Genomic DNA, 15,818 nt, shown 5'->3' with positions numbered 1-15,818 from the left:
TTTGTAGCTCTTGCTCTTTATTCACAGTTCTTTGAATTTTCTCAACCAGTTAACTCTCAGGATGTATATCAGATGTTCAATTTTTTTAATGACCCAATAAATCCCCGATCCCGAGAAACAGTACTGCAACCTTTTAGAAAGTCAGATGACTAAGACTGCCACCTGGAGGAGACTTCCCCTGGCTAGTCTCAGAGGCAGAGCATGATTTTTCACAGCACAATACAAACTACACGCATTCACCATAAAAACACTCACAGAGAGATAGGTCAACTACAGCAAGGTATGTATCTATTAGCATGTGTGTTCTTATTCCATTCAGGATTCTGCTTCAATGTGACCAAAACCAATTTACATTTCACCAGTTACAGAAGGAGCAGGAAACCTAAGTTAACTGGAACCACATTTCCAATTTATTCCAGAGATAGTTAACCGGTAGTCCCGAGGAGTGTGCCCATCTTAAGCCTGGTCCAAAACGGATGAAGAGAAGCCTAGTGTAGAAAGAACTAGTCCTAGCCTGGGGTAGAAGAGAGTGTTGAGGTTGCCATACTTAGAAAATTTGCTACCATAATCATATCCTCTTTACAGGTAACTTTGAGCTTCTCCTCAGCCCAGAGCCTGCCAGCCTCACACAACAACCTGGAGGTCACAGCCACTCCTCACTCCCTCTGTGCCCTCCGTGCGGTAGACCAGAGCGTTCTGCTGATGAAGCCTGAAGCTGAGCTCTCCCCTCAGTCGGTGAGTCCCCTTTCAGTCTCACATGTCAGAAAATGCACACATGAGAAGACCAGTTTGAGAAACTGGAGGCTGTAATGGAGAGGACACGTTTTTCCGAGTGTCAGACATAGTGTATTAAGTTATGTAGGAGATGAAATTAAATTCAGTTCCACAAAAGACATTGCACAAAGTGCTTCGCACGTCTCACCTCGCTTCATTCTCTGTTATGATACATTCTCAGTGAGGGAGCAACATGGCTCCCCACCGCGTGCCCCGCCTAGCACAGTACCTCAAGTGTAAAAGGTGCTCGACACATTGTCAATGAATGAATCCATGAAGAATAATTCTTTACGGTGGGTATTATTACCTTAATTTTAAGAATGAAGAAAATGTAGCTAGAATAGATAAAGCCATACAGAAAGAGAAGGCCAAAAATACATCTTAAGGGTGGAACTGGAATCAGATTTCTCATCCGATGCCACCTTTAACGCACCACGTTTCAAGATAGTTTGTGAAGTGCCCGATTTTTAAGGTTTCCTTAAAATCTAGGCACTTACTCACTGGTTTGAAGTATGGACAAAGAAGGGTTTCCATTCAAACTTGTCTTTTAGAGACGCCTCTTGTAACGAAGCACTTTCCAAAGGCCCGGTAGTTTACTTTTGTCGTGCCTTTATTTATTTAACAAATGTTCACTGCATCTTGACTAGAGGCTGGAGCCTGCTCTGGGAACGGGAGTTCTATTGGTGAATAATCAGATGTGGATTTTTGAACACCTTCTACTTACAGTCCTATGAGGTATTAAATAAGTCACAGAAACATATAAACATGTAATAGTTTCAAATTTTGTTAAGTATAATGAAAGGGCCAAAAACAATGTTGACATGAAAAAGAAATTGGACATTTTTAAAAATAGCTATTAGGAGTGTCTTCTTAGATGGTCAGGGAAAGGAGGGGTAAGGCCAGGCATGACAAAGAATGAGAGTGGCATGGCTGAAGGTCTTGAGTCAGATTAAGACTGGAGTGCTCTAAAAGGAAAAGGTAATGACCTAATAGGTAATGGGGAGGGAAAAGGATGGTAGAGGCTGTAAGTAAAATGGAAAGTAAGGAAGATAGTGATGAGCTCTGTTAGCCTAGAGCGGAATTTGGAGTTGACACTAAATGCTACGGTAAATCTCAAGAGTTGTTTTCAGCTTTTGTTTTTTAAAGATTTTATGTATTTGAGAGAGCAAGCAGGAGCAGGGGCTTGGGAGAGCAGAGAGAGAGGGAGAAGCAGACTCCCTGCTGATCAGAGAGCCGGGTGCACGACTTGATCCCAGGACACTGAGATCATGACCTGAGCCCAGAGCAGATGCTTAACCACTGAGCCACCCAGGTGCCCCACATCTGAGTTTTAAACAGCAGAGTGACAATTCAGATTTCTCTGTTAAGGAGATGCTGTTGGCTGCTGAGAGGATGAGAGCAAGAATGAAAGAATGGAAACAGTAGGTTATTGTGGTAGCATAGATCAGAGGTGAGTGCAGCCAGATTAGGAGGTCCTCACGGAGGCCAGTGTTTGCTTAACGGCCTGGGTACTATGTGACTGAGCCGGTGGCCCAACACTAGGCTCTGGGCAAAAACTGAACTGCAGTTGGCTTATTTTCTAGGTTGCCTGTGCACCTAGTTTTTTCTCAAGCCAAAGTTGGTCCTAAAATAGTAGACTAAAACAAACAAACAAAAAACTTGCTAAGAGTTAAAAATGACTTAATCATTACATAAAGCGGGAAAAGGAATGAATCAAGAATTTATAGTGATTATTTTTCAGTGATGGGATTATGAGTGGCTTTTGTTCTCTCATCACACTTCTCTGCACTGTTCACATTTTCTGCTTCCTTTCTTTTTTTAAGATTTATTTACTTCTTTGAGAGAGAGTGCACATGCAAGTAGGGGAGGCGAACAGAGGGAGAGGGAGAATCTCAAGCAGACTCCGTGTTGACCATGGAGCCCCATGTGGGACCACAGTCTTTTCAATCCCAGATTGAACACTATCACACCTGAAATAAAATTAGAAAACTAAACAAGAGTTTTCCCTTTTTTCTCTCCATTTTGCAGGTCTATAATTTGCTACCAGTAAAGAGTGTCCTTAGCGTTGGGTACGGAGGTCCCCTGAACGAAGATAGTGAGCAGTGTGTCAATGCAGACGACATAATTCACGATGGAATCGTTTACACACCAAAGCGGTTCCTGGATGATGATGATATTTACAGTATTTTTGAGGTAATTCATCTTCCTGAAAATATAACCCAAGCCGAGTGTTAAGTATTTGTTAAAATGGAGAACAAGTGGACTTCTAAGCTCTCAAATCTGATCTCGCGCCCCTTAAAGCAAAGCTAAGATTAACAGAGAAATACTGAACCCTCAGAGGCATGGAGAGCTTAGTATACATACAAATATTCAATCACCAATTTATCTGGCACTTTAAAGAGCAAGGGGTATACTTTTAGGGCCCACAACCTTAACCAAATTAATCCCAGAGTTTTTTACTACTGTCATATCCCCCCTCAGCCTCTGTCAGAGATTCTAGTGTGTGAGAATAACCAAACATTTTCCATGACACCCTTGGAAGGGTGACTACCTTATTGGCAGCCATTATAACCGGCTTTGCACAATAAATGCATATTGAATGAATGCAAGACTGAATACACAAAGTATAATACTTTCATCATCTTTAGTGCCACAAAATTTCAGGAAAACTTGAAAGTAGCCTTTCAGGAAGAAGTGATTTATAAAACTTGGGTAGTCATGCTAGCTTTATGGATATGTTAGATTAAAATGTTTTATTTTTGAGATTAACTGTAACTAGGCAGTGTTATGCGAGGAGAGTTGATCCAGTTTGTGAGATAAAGTCTTATCACCACCAAAAGGACTAACAACTCGCTTTATACTTTGAGGAAAACATGTCATTCCTCTGCAGCATAGCAGACAGCAATTTAAATCTCCCTCCTGCGAAGCCTCCAGAATCATCCATCAGTTGGTTGGTGGTAGGGATAGGAAGAGGACTTTTTGGGTTCATTAGCTCATTGTTTAATCTTTAAACATGTATTTCTGACGTCTTTCTCCCTATTCCATGTCACTGCCACCACGGACAGCTGTGCCTCGGTGTCCCACAATTTCCTGGTACGCTGAGATAAGACAGCAAGTAGTATTTACCCGTGACTAGTATTGAAGAAAAAGACAGTTGGGACCAGGTGGGCTGTAGGAATCAGGCTGTACTGAAGGTATCCATATGTCTGCTTTGGATGCAGAGACTTAAGATACTTAAAGGAAAATGAGAAAGAGAGGAGATAAGAATAAATTATGAAAGAGCTGAGCTGAGTATAAAGATTCAGCGAAAGGCATATTTTCCAATAAAACATAAACAAAGCCAAGTTTACAAAGACTGTGAAGAAAAATCTCCAATATGCAACCCTATAATTTAGAATGAAAGGAAAAAAATTACTCTGTGCAATAAAGCCATGAAGTACACCCCCCCCACACACACATTATATTTTTGGGAGGGAGAAAAGAAAGGGAAGATAAACATCCAAGTGTAAAATATTTAGTTTCTTGGATGCAGAAGATAATTAAAGGGGCATCAGCTTATAGCACACAAAATTCAGAAATAGGAAGCAGAAGGCAGGAGTGTAATCCCAATTTCTCTTCACTGACTGGATGAACTGGACTTTCTGTGACTCTGTTTTCCTATTTATAAAATAGCTCCGCTCCCTATTGTGTGGATTTTCACGAGGATCCTGTAAGCTCTGTGCATAATAATAAAGTGTGATAAGGTGAGGAAGAAAAAAGTCTTCCTCTACCCTCCTTCAGGGTCTTCTGGCTGAACTAAGAATTACATTTACATGAGACAGATTAACTGAAGGAAAAATATAGTTTCATTATGTGCTCACGAAGGCCCAACAATGAAACTGAGACCTAAAGAAATGAACTAACCCCCGGTTTTATACTTTTTAGACAAAGACACAATAAATTTGTGAGAAATCGACAGGATAAGGAAAACAGATATTTGGGAGCTTTAGGATTCTCAGTGGAATTTGGACTGAGGTCATAGATTAGAAAACAAAAATAACGGGGTTTGTTTCTACAGCTTTCTTGGCTTTAGAGTTTCTATCTCTGGTGATAAGGATTTTTTTTTTCCATTCTTAGTGCAGGAAGGGTACCTCTCATGTGAGAGTTGTGTTCCTGCAGTGAGGGGGACAGAGGAGGGACTGAGTGTCCTTGCACCAGCTGTCTCCCAAATAACTTCAACTCAAAATAATCGATATGCCATGTGGGACATTTTGGGGCAGCCTGCCCTCGGCCCCTAGAGTCTAAACATAAGACACTACTCCACTCTCAAGATTGGATTGCCAGTATGTTTTCATAATTCATTTTCGTCCAGTCTGCAGGATTAAATATTTTTACCAACTCAAAAATCCACAAGCCGCATTTTTGTCAGCTGCTTCCGCCGTATCCAGGAATGCCTATGGCCTATTCAGGAGGTAACGGTGAGATTTCTTTGCCTGCTAGCATAATAGGAAAAAAAATGTTTTTCTGAATATAAATGTTGTGAGTCTGGAGCAACTTCTTGGTAAGTTTTCTCTGAATAACATCTCCCCCCTCTAAAAAAAAAATGGGATTTTTAAAGCAATTATTGTTTCTTTTTTGTACTCTCTCACTCTCTCTCTTTCTCTCTGTATCTGAAATCAAAATTGACTGTCTTTTTGTCCTAGCCTTCAATAATCTTGCTATTTCAAGTTCTCCTTATCCAGGGTGGTTTCAGCACCTGCACTGGTCAGGATAAGACAGCCTATACCGCAGTAAGAAACAAACCCCCACATCTCAGTGACTAAGCATATGACAGTTTTATTTTTTGCTCACACAAAACTGCTTTTGAGTCCAGTAGCTGTCTGGAGTGCTCGTTATCAGTCAGTGAGTTGGGGGTACCCATTCTGCTGTCACCTTGTGACTCCATCTCCAGTGTGACATTTAAGGTCATTACCATGGGAAAGGGGCGGGTTTGCACATGACCTTTTCTGGCCAGCTGCAGAAGTGGCGTCTGCCCTTACTGCAGGGGAGACTGAAAAATGTGAAAGATCTAAGGACTTTTATTGTCTGCGTCATATTCTTTTATAAAAATCTAAGTGATTTTGATCTGTTGGACAAAATAGAATAATCCAAATTTCAGCAGCTATACTACTAGTCTCCTTGTGTGTCTCAAGTATACCTGGAAATGAGGGAAAGTTGAAAAGATTCTGAGTATTCTTTTCGATTGCTGTCAAACCTAGAGAAATTTCTTTTTTGTTTTAAGAATTTTATTTATGAAAAGTATTTATTTATTTTTATTATGTTATGTTAGTCACCACACGGTACATCCTTAGTTTTTGATGTAGTGTTCCATGATTCATTGTTTGCGTATAACACCCAGTGCTCCATGCAATATCCATCCTCCTTACTACCCATCACCGGGCTAACCCATCTCCTCACCTCCCCCCACTTTGAAACCCTCAGTTTGTAGTGCACAGTCTCTCATGGTTCATCTCCCCCTCTGATTTCCCTCCCTTCGTTTTTCCCTTCCTTCTCCTAGTATCTGCCGTGCTATTCCTTATGTTCCACATATAAGTGAAACCATATGATAATTGTCTTTCTCTGCTTGATTTATTTCACTTAGCATAATCCCCTCCAGTTCCTAGAGAAATTTCTCACCGCATATTTGAATATCTACTAATCCTACTTCCTAATAAGAAATGTGCTGGCATAAAATGTTTCTTAAAAATAAACACATACAGGGGCGCCTGGGTGGCACAGCGGTTAAGCGTCTACCTTCGGCTCAGGGCGTGATCCCGGCGATCTGGGATCGAGCCCCACATCAGGCTCCTCCACTAGGAGCCTGCTTCTTCCTCTCCCACTCCCCCTGCTTGTGTTCCCTCTCTCGCTGGCTGTCTCTATCTCTGTCGAATAAATAAATACAATCTTTAAAAAAAATAAAATAAAAAAAAAAAATAAATAAATAAACACATACAGTATACTTTAATACAGTAGAAATTATTTACCTAGGAAGACAAAGAATAAAGTTCTAGTCAACAACAGAGGAGTAACTAAGAATATTCCCTCAACAGAAAGAAAATTCTGTGTACAAAAAAAAAAAAAAGAAAAGAAAAGAAAGAAAGAAAGAAAGAAAGAAAAAGAAAATTCTGTGTACAGAAAAAAGAGCACTGTGCTAAGAGCAAAGAGACATGTTCTCATCATATTCCTACGTAGTAGGACATATGGAACTTTGAAAATTCACAGACTCATTTTAACTTTCAAAGGCTCAATTTCTTCCAATCTAAAATCAGAGTGACAACATCAGAGTTACCGAGCATATGTGTGAGCATAAATGAAGAAAATAGAATTATGATTCCATGAATAGTATGTTTTTTAAAAAAATAATTGAAAAGTACTATTACATTATTTTCATATCCCTCTTAATACCAAGCATGTATTTTCTTTCCAATCCTGAGAGAAAACATGTTCATAGAATGATCCAGAAAACCTGAAAACAGAGTACCATCATTACATTCCTTTTTTAAAAAAGATTTCTTTATTTGCGAGAGAGAGAGAGAGAGAGAGAGAGAGAGATCGATCCCATGTGAGCAGGGGGAGGGGCAGAGGGAGAGGGAGAAGCAGACTCACCGCTGAGCGTGGAGCCCAACAAAGCTCGCTCATGACCCTGAGAGCACAACCTGAGCAGAATGATAACCAAGAGTTGGATGCTTACGGATTGCGCCACCCAGGGCCCCATGGTTGCATTCTTGCCCCACGTACTCTGTAAGGCTCTACGCAAACTTTGCATTTGTATCTGTCACCCATCCATCCTTTCCTTTTCATTTCCACCTTAGTCTTGTGCCTCATTATTTCGTAAGGAAATGACTTTAAAAGCACCGTAACGTACCTTTCTTGTCTCCAGTCCTTCTCCGCTTCAATCTGTCCTGGATACTGTGAAAGGCATTATCACCCTTAAACATTGCTTTTATCATGTCACTTATTTCTCATAGACAGTCACTATTTCCAGAATTTGTAGAATTACTGCCCTTAAGGTTTTAAAAAAGTATGTCCCGTGATATTATTTCATATATATGTAAAATATATATATACATATTTATCACATTTCTACTTATATATTTATACCTGTGATCTCTATCTTCTGATCTCTAGAGCATCACTTTTTTTTTAAAATCAAGCTAACTCCTACCTTAACAGACATCCTACTCCATTTTCCTGTGGAGCATCCCTTCTGACCTCTGCGTGCGTATTCAGAGAGCCATTTCCATCAAATACTTCCTCCTTTCTCCTCTGTTTCTCATCCTTCAATGATCATCTAAAAGTCTACTTTGGTGAAGTCTTCTTTGGCCAATCGAAAGCTCATTTTCTGTCTTTTATTGAGTCTCTGCTGTCTGTAATACATACTTTACTGTATCCCAGAGTTTCTGTCCATATCTCAATCACTGTAAAATAAAAAAGCATTTCTGAAATCCTCTTGCTGTAGCTACTATTCATTCTTGTTTGATTCTCACTGCAAATGGAGAACATGTGATCATCCTTTAGTGTAAAAACAGTATTTGGTGTATTAAATTACTCTTTATTCTTCCCTTTACCTGTTGAATAATCAGCTTCTAGAGAGTTCCATTGCTTTCATGTCTAGAGAAAAATACATTTACCTCCAGATTCTTTGAAGAAGCAATAGAATTAGCTTTCCTAGAGGACAAATAGATAAATGAATGAAGTTACAAGCTGGTAGATCAAGTGTTCCAATAATAAACATTCCCTGAGCAAACGACCTTATTCTACTCGAGAAACTAGGCAACTTTAAGAAATTCAAGATAAAAATGAGGTTTACATTGGGCCCTTCATACCGTCCTGCCACAGTCCCTTCTCTCACACGTGGTGTTGGAGGACCAGTTTATCCAATGCTCCAGAGCGAGAGCTCTCCAGTCGTGGAAGTGAAAGAGACGATCCGGAAGTACTTCCCTGAGACCTGGATCTGGGACTTGGTGCCACTTGAGTAAGTCGTATGTTGCCCAGAATTTCGTTTAGGAAAAGATGTGACTCACCCTCTATGATTCTGGTGTTCCTGAGCCTTGTGGTTCTGCTCCACTTCTTTTTGGTAAACATGTAGGTTCCTAGTTCATTGATCGCATAGCTCAACAATGCAATGTTTTGTTTTGTTTTTTTCTAATTTGGTCCTGAGATATCTAAAATCATGCCAAGTGGGAAACTACCCTTGCCCCTAAAAGGAAAGGAAAACCTTTCAGAGGCGTTGCTAGGAGTGCCGAACCTAGTATCAGGTTTCGTGTTGACCGTACTGGGTTACTAGGTTAGCATGCTTCACAATCAGCTAATGTCCATGCTAAAAAAAGGATTGACTCACAAGGCTTCCTCTTGTTCCCTTCTCTAGTTTATCAGGTAGAAGTGAGTTGGCAGTGAAGGTCCCTGACACCATCACAGAGTGGAAGGCCAGCGCGCTCTGCTTGTCTGGAACGACAGGGCTGGGCCTCTCCCCCGTCATCTCTCTTCAAGCGTTCCAGCCCTTCTTCCTGGAACTCACTCTCCCCTACTCTGTGGTGCGAGGAGAAGCCTTTACGCTCAAAGCCACCGTATTCAACTATTTGTCCCATTGCATTCGGGTAAGGGCACCTCCCTGGGAATGAGCAAAATTGGAAGGGAGACGAGCAATTACCATTTAATACCCAGGTCTCCTAGGTAATCTCCCAGCAAATCATAGGTGAAGAACGATGTAGCCTAATTTGGGAATGGAATAGTTGCTAAGGGCAAAGCTCCCTGACCGGTCCAAGGTGGTAAGGTCATATTCATTTGGGGCTTTATATTTGCTCTGTATTCCCAAATTCAGACATCATTTCTCCCTGATTATTTTTTCACTCTGACTAAAGCAAACATGTCTTTGTTGTGTTGGCACAAGCCTAAACCCTGGGAATATCTTCAATTCTTGTCGGTTTTTCAGTTCCCTATTGGCAACATCTAAACTACAAAGCATTGGACGGGATTTACCTCGTTTGAACAATTTCTCAAAGCCTCTCAATTAGTTCCCATTGTCCCTTGAAACTCCTTGCTCCTGTCATTGTCCCTCTACCTGTGTTCTTTCTCAAACTTGTGCATGGGTATGGGGGACAGGTCAGCGTGCAGCTGGAAGTCTTTCCTGACAAGTCAGCCTACCTAGTGAAAAAGAATGAAGAAACTCCCTGTGTCTGTGGAAATAGGCAGAAAACTATGTCCTGGGCTGTAACCCCAAAGTCACTGGGTAAGTGGTAAATTTGTTGACAAATCCTACTTCCTATGTTGCAACAATTTGCTTTCCCCTCTGATCTAGATACATCTTTTTTTCCTCCTCCTTCAACAATGATGCATTGAAAGAAAGCCAATAGATACCTATTGGACACAATATACGCAATATAGGAGAAACTTGAAAAGACAAACCATGCAATATAGAATCACTATTTAACTCCTTAAGAATCTTATTCCCCAGGAAAGATAAATTTCACAGCTACTGTGGAAGCCCTGCGGTCTCAGGAATTGTGTGGCAACGAGGTGCCAAAAGTCCCAGCATTTGGACAGAAGGATACCGTAATCAAGCCCTTATTAGTTGAGGTATGCGTCTAAACTTTCTCTGAGTCTCAGAGGCCTTACTATTTTATATAGCATTATCCAATATGCCTGTGACAGTGACATTTCACTCCCCAAAATATACATGTATCTACAACTCAGTTTCTTACTAACGCTTTCTCCTCTACTTTAAAGTGGTTGATTTTTTTCCTATACACTCAGTATGACCTTCGTTTTTCACTTTTTTCAATATAAAGCCTGAAGGAATAGAAAAGGAAGAAGCTTTCAACACACTCCTCTGTGCATCAGGTAAGTGTCAAAAATAGACAAAATTTGCATCTTAAGCCACTTGCCAAAGTGTATAGTTTTAGAATGTTCTTCGGGGTATGTTTTCCTCTGAAAAAAAAAAAATTAGAGTACTCTCCCATGTGCAAATCTAAGGATATTTGATTCGGAACAATCTTTTCCTGATGAAGGCTTAAAGAAGTTAAAAGACTTACCTAAAAGCTCCTGGCTAATAATGAGAATTAAAGTGGATGACCATAGAACAGGATTCTTTCCAGTACTCCTGTGTTTTTCAAACTTGCTCCTAAACAATTTTCGAAGTATTAAAATATCTATGTGGCAATAGTACTATTTATTATTCAATTAATAGTTTAAAGGTACTCCAGTGTAATTTACTTGTGTAAGTTATTTGAAGAAGAACTTCAGGTCACTAACATATATAGGAAAACAATATTTTACTAATACCATTAATATAATCATATAAAAATTACCATTAAAATATTCAACTCTGCACCATCTAGAATCATCTTGAGGATGATGCTCAGGGTGCAGATCTCTCCACTCTAGAAGCATCCCTTGATAATCTTATGTAGTCACAGAACTCGAGTAACAACTTTGTGCTGGAAACTGCAAAATGTACAACTTGGGTCCACGCCGCTTTCCTAACTGAATCTCGCATAATCAGTTGCCCACTAATCATCTCCACTTACAGGCCTGTCGGCTAATAGGCATCTCAAAACTAGCATGTTCAAAACTGCTTTTCTGCTGGTCCCCACAAACCCACTCGTCCTACAATTTTCTCCATCTCAGATGATGGAAATTCCATTTTTTTATCTGCTTGAAATAAAAACTTTGAAGTCATCCTTTATTATGTTCGTTCTCTTATAATCCACACCCAATCTACTTTCAAATCTAGTTGGCTCCACCTTCACATTATATCCAGAATCTTCCCACTTCTCACCATGCCCAGTTCTACTCTAGTCTTTTCTCTCTTGGATCATCTCAGTAACCTCCTAACTGGTCTCCAGGTCATCTTTCCTTGATCTCCTACAGAAAGAGGGATCATTTAAAGCACATTTCAGATCATGTGCCTCTTCTGTTCAAACCTTCCAAGAGTTTCCCATGTCCCTGAAAGTTAAAGCCTATGTCTCCAATGTCCCTTCCAAACCCTCGCTACCACCATGACTTCATATTCTAATACTCTCTCCCTCACTCACCCTCCTCTGGCCACACTGGACTCCTAGTCTGGTCTTGCAACAAAGCCAGCATGCTCTAATCTCTAGAGTCTTTTCACTTTTCGTTCCTTCTTCCTGGAAGTCTCTTCCCCCAGAAATCTATAAATCTTACTCCTTGACATATGTAAATTCTCCAGTCACCTATGATTTTGTTTTATCAAAGAGGGGAAACTGCTGCCCACATCCTCCACTTCCTGATTTGCTCTGTCTTACTAGCTCACCCATATAAACACTCTGCTTTACTTTTCTCTATAGAACTTACTAGCATCTATCATACTAAATATTTATTGTTATCTTAATACTCCCATTAACATGAAAACTCTGGGAAGTCAGGAAATTGCTTTGAAAATTTTTTTATCGTTGTACTTAAAACAGAACCTGGCATTTAGCATGCACTTAACACATATTTATGACATGAATGCTATTTTCAAAAACCACTAATAATAAATATTAACATAAACAATGAAGAGAAAGAAATAAGCATAGCATAAGGTATATGCTTATAAGGAAATCTGTAAAAAATTAGCACAAACATATATTAATACGAACTTCACTACGAGATGAATCATGACTTTAGGAGAAACTCAGATTGCATCGAAGAAATTATAGAATGATCAAGAGACATGACACATTGGAATTTGATCAAAATGAGGAAAAAAATTTAAAAATAGAATATTTCTCCAATTTTTTCCTTCCCTTATATATATTTGTCTTCTTTCATTAGACACTGGTGTATCTGAAAAGTTGCCATTAAAAGTTCCTGCAGATGTGGTTGAAGGATCTGCCAGGGCGACATACTCGGTTTTGGGTGAGTCCGCCAGCCCAGGCCAGCAGCTGTCCGTCTCGTTGCTCTCATGCATGCAGCCTTGCCATCCATGGTTAATGAAGACTTTGACTGTAGGCATTGGATTGAGAGAAAGAGCGCTAAGCTAAGAATCGCGTTGCATATTAGTCAGAAAGGGGGTTGAATAGATGTTGTGCTACTTATTATACTTTGACATACTCGAAAGAGTAAGAAGGGTCACCTCTCTGTGCCCTCATGTTCAGAGACTGACTAGGTGGTGATGCTTCCTAATAGATTTGCAAACAGTTGGTTTTTACCAGACATGCGGTTCATCAGAAAAGATGTGCCCAGCCATTGTTTTCCCATCCTGGAATCATCGACTTCCTTCTTCCACTTTTCTCTATCCTTTCTACTTCTTGTTTCTTTTCACCTTTTATGCTTTCTTGTCCTTCCCTCTATACGTGATTTGACCTCTCGTTAGCTAGTAATCTATTTTCTTATCCCAACAGAAACCTGCTCTGAGTTCCTCTGATTTTTTAAAAAGATTGTTTATTCATTTATTTATTTCAGAGAGAAAGAAAGAGAGAGAGAGCGCCCGCCCTAGCGAGTGGAGGGAGGAGCAGAGGCCAAGGGAGAGAATCCTCCAGCAGACTCCCGCTGAGCACAGGGCCCAACACAGGGCTCAATCGCACCACCCTTATAAGATAGATCATGACCTAAGCAGAAACCAAGAGCTGGATACTTAACTGACTGAGCCACCTAGGAACCCCTCCTCTGATTTTTTTAATGTCTTTCATTCCCCAGGCGACATATTAAGCTCTGCAATGCAAAATCTTCAGAATCTTCTCCAGGTGCCGTATGGTTGTGGAGAGCAAAATATGGTCCTTTTTGTCCCTAACATCTATGTTCTGAACTATCTGAATGAGACACGACAGCTGACAGAGACGATCAAGGCCAAAGCCATCAGCTACCTCATCAGTGGTGAGTGATAACCCCAAAAGGAGAAATCTTAATTGATTCCCTAAATATCTCTCTCAGTGAACTCAAATCAGCATCCCTTTGGTTAAGATTTAATAATCACTGTGGCTATGACAACCGATAAAATGTCCCACTCTACTACCAAGGAAATTCGATGGCATTATCAAGACTTGGAGACAACTTAATAAAATAGTAGTCTTCCTATGATTCCTAACCAAGTTTTGAGGAAAAAACTGATTAATTCTCCAGCGTCTCTGCTATTTCATAAATCTACAAAAACTTCCTCTTCAGGGTACCAAAGGCAGTTGAATTATAAGCACAGCGATGGTTCATACAGCGCTTTTGGGGATCATCACGGCAGAAGTCAGGGAAACACTTGGTAAGAGAATTATTTCCATATGCTTGCTATAGCTCCATTCTATTCTGGAATTCTGCAAATACTTATTCTCTGATACCTCGAGTTCCTTCATGGAAATGTGTTATCCTTTAAAAATCCATATGTCTGTCATCACTACTGTGATTTCATGTATGAACACATGCCCGCTGTGATAGCACAGTAAAGAGGAGTAAAATAAAGATCCCCCCAAATGGAAATATAAGGCAAAAAGTGTTATAATGTGAAATGGTAGTAGGAGAAGCTTCTATACTGTGCATTAAAGGAAAGGAAGACGGAAAGGACAGAAAGAGACTGTGCTGTTATTCAAATCATTCCGGAAATGGCAGTGTGGGCGATGTGGAAAGGTTTGGAGGCTCCAGCAAATATTTTGTGAGAGAAAAATAAAGTGGAAAGCATCAATTCAGGGGAAACCAATAAAGTTGAGATTTTATTTTATTTTTTTTTAATATTTATTTTGTTATATTAGTCACCATACAGTACATCCCCAGTTCTTGATGCAATGTTCCATGATTCATTACTTGCATATAACACGCAGTGCACCATGCAATACGTGCCCTCCTTAATACCCATCACTGGGCTATCCCAATCCCCCACTCCCCTCCCCTCTGAAGCCCTCAGTTTGTTTCCCAGAGTCCATAGTCTTTCATGCTTCATTCCCCCTTCTGTTTACCCCCCTTCATTCTTCCCTTCCTTCTCCTACCGATCTTCCTAATTCTTATATTCCATAAATGAGTGAAACCATATGATAATTGTCTTTCTCTGCTTGACTTATTTCACTTAGCATAATCTCCTCCAGTCCCGTCCATGTTGCTGCAAATGTTGTGTAATCATTCTTTCTGATGGCTGAGTAATATTCCATTGCATATATGGACCACATCTTCTTAATCCAGTCATCTGTTGAAGGGCATCTTGGCTCCTTCCACTATAAGTTGAGATTTTAAAAAGGAATTCAGATATTTGCTGAACAAACAAAAGAATATTTAGCGTGCAAGTGTTATTTCCCCACCAATTCTCCCCAACAATTGCCTCCACTGGATGGTAAAGACCAGTGTCTGAACGCAGTTGCCCAAAGTGAACTTTAAATGTGAGATGGTCCTCATGTCTGTCACTCCTGTTTTGAGACAGGCTCACTGCATTTGTGCTCAAGTCCTTTGCTCAAGCCCAGTCACACATTTTTGTGGAGACATCACACATCACGAACGCCCTCACCTGGCTCTCACGGAGACAGATGGAAAATGGTTGTTTCCAACGCTCCGGATCACTGCTGAACAATGCTATTAAGGTGGTGCCGTTCATCTTATTCTGGTCCCTGGAAATAGTGACACGTAGGAGCAAAGACACTCCTGTTGGTTCCTCACGTCTTGGTGACGTAGCTTTGAGGAAGGATGGTACTCTCTAACGCCTTCTGAAATCTGACAACAAATTAGTAGTTTTTTACTGAATTATAAAATAGTGTACAAAAAAAACACACCCCAAAATATTGCTAAAAGTGGGGGTAAATGATTTGGGACAGATTCAAAAATTTGAGGGTGGAGGGGAAGGGGGAAAATCAATAATATTGCACAAGAAAAGATGTTTTCTAGTGAAGAGTGTGCAGGGGGAAAAGTAGAATGAGTCAACTCTGGCTCATGAGTGCTGGAGTGTTTGAGCATCTCTACCTCTGATCTTTACAGGGTGGGGTAGATGATGAACTGACGCTGTCTGCTTACATCACCATCGCTCTGCTGGAGATGCCACTGCCTGTCACTGTATGTACCTGCTCAGTCCCTGTACCTCCCTCACAAATACAAGGAATACAAGCCATGACACTATGACT

General features: G+C 40.4%; 1 protein-coding gene across 1 annotated transcript in view; it reads left to right on the top strand.

Moving 5' to 3' along the window:
* The window catches only part of LOC103669182 (pregnancy zone protein-like), a 46,361-nt gene that overhangs the window by 24,152 nt on the left and 6,391 nt on the right, over positions 1–15,818 (top strand). Inside the window, exons 15-27 of the mRNA XM_040642140.1 lie at positions 586–735; positions 2,803–2,967; positions 5,126–5,225; positions 8,632–8,767; positions 9,161–9,389; positions 9,895–10,021; positions 10,247–10,368; positions 10,581–10,632; positions 12,568–12,651; positions 13,432–13,608; positions 13,897–13,984; positions 15,128–15,284; positions 15,676–15,750. Coding sequence (XP_040498074.1) covers positions 586–735; positions 2,803–2,967; positions 5,126–5,225; positions 8,632–8,767; positions 9,161–9,389; positions 9,895–10,021; positions 10,247–10,368; positions 10,581–10,632; positions 12,568–12,651; positions 13,432–13,608; positions 13,897–13,984; positions 15,128–15,284; positions 15,676–15,750 — 1,662 coding nt within the window. The remainder of the gene's footprint in view (positions 1–585; positions 736–2,802; positions 2,968–5,125; positions 5,226–8,631; positions 8,768–9,160; positions 9,390–9,894; positions 10,022–10,246; positions 10,369–10,580; positions 10,633–12,567; positions 12,652–13,431; positions 13,609–13,896; positions 13,985–15,127; positions 15,285–15,675; positions 15,751–15,818) is intronic.

This window comes from Ursus maritimus, unplaced genomic scaffold (assembly GCF_017311325.1).
Source record: "Ursus maritimus isolate PB19 unplaced genomic scaffold, ASM1731132v1 scaffold_26, whole genome shotgun sequence".
NCBI lineage: Eukaryota > Metazoa > Chordata > Mammalia > Carnivora > Ursidae > Ursus > Ursus maritimus.
Note: the sequence above shows the minus strand (reverse complement) of the source record. Positions and strands in the feature narration are given on the sequence as shown.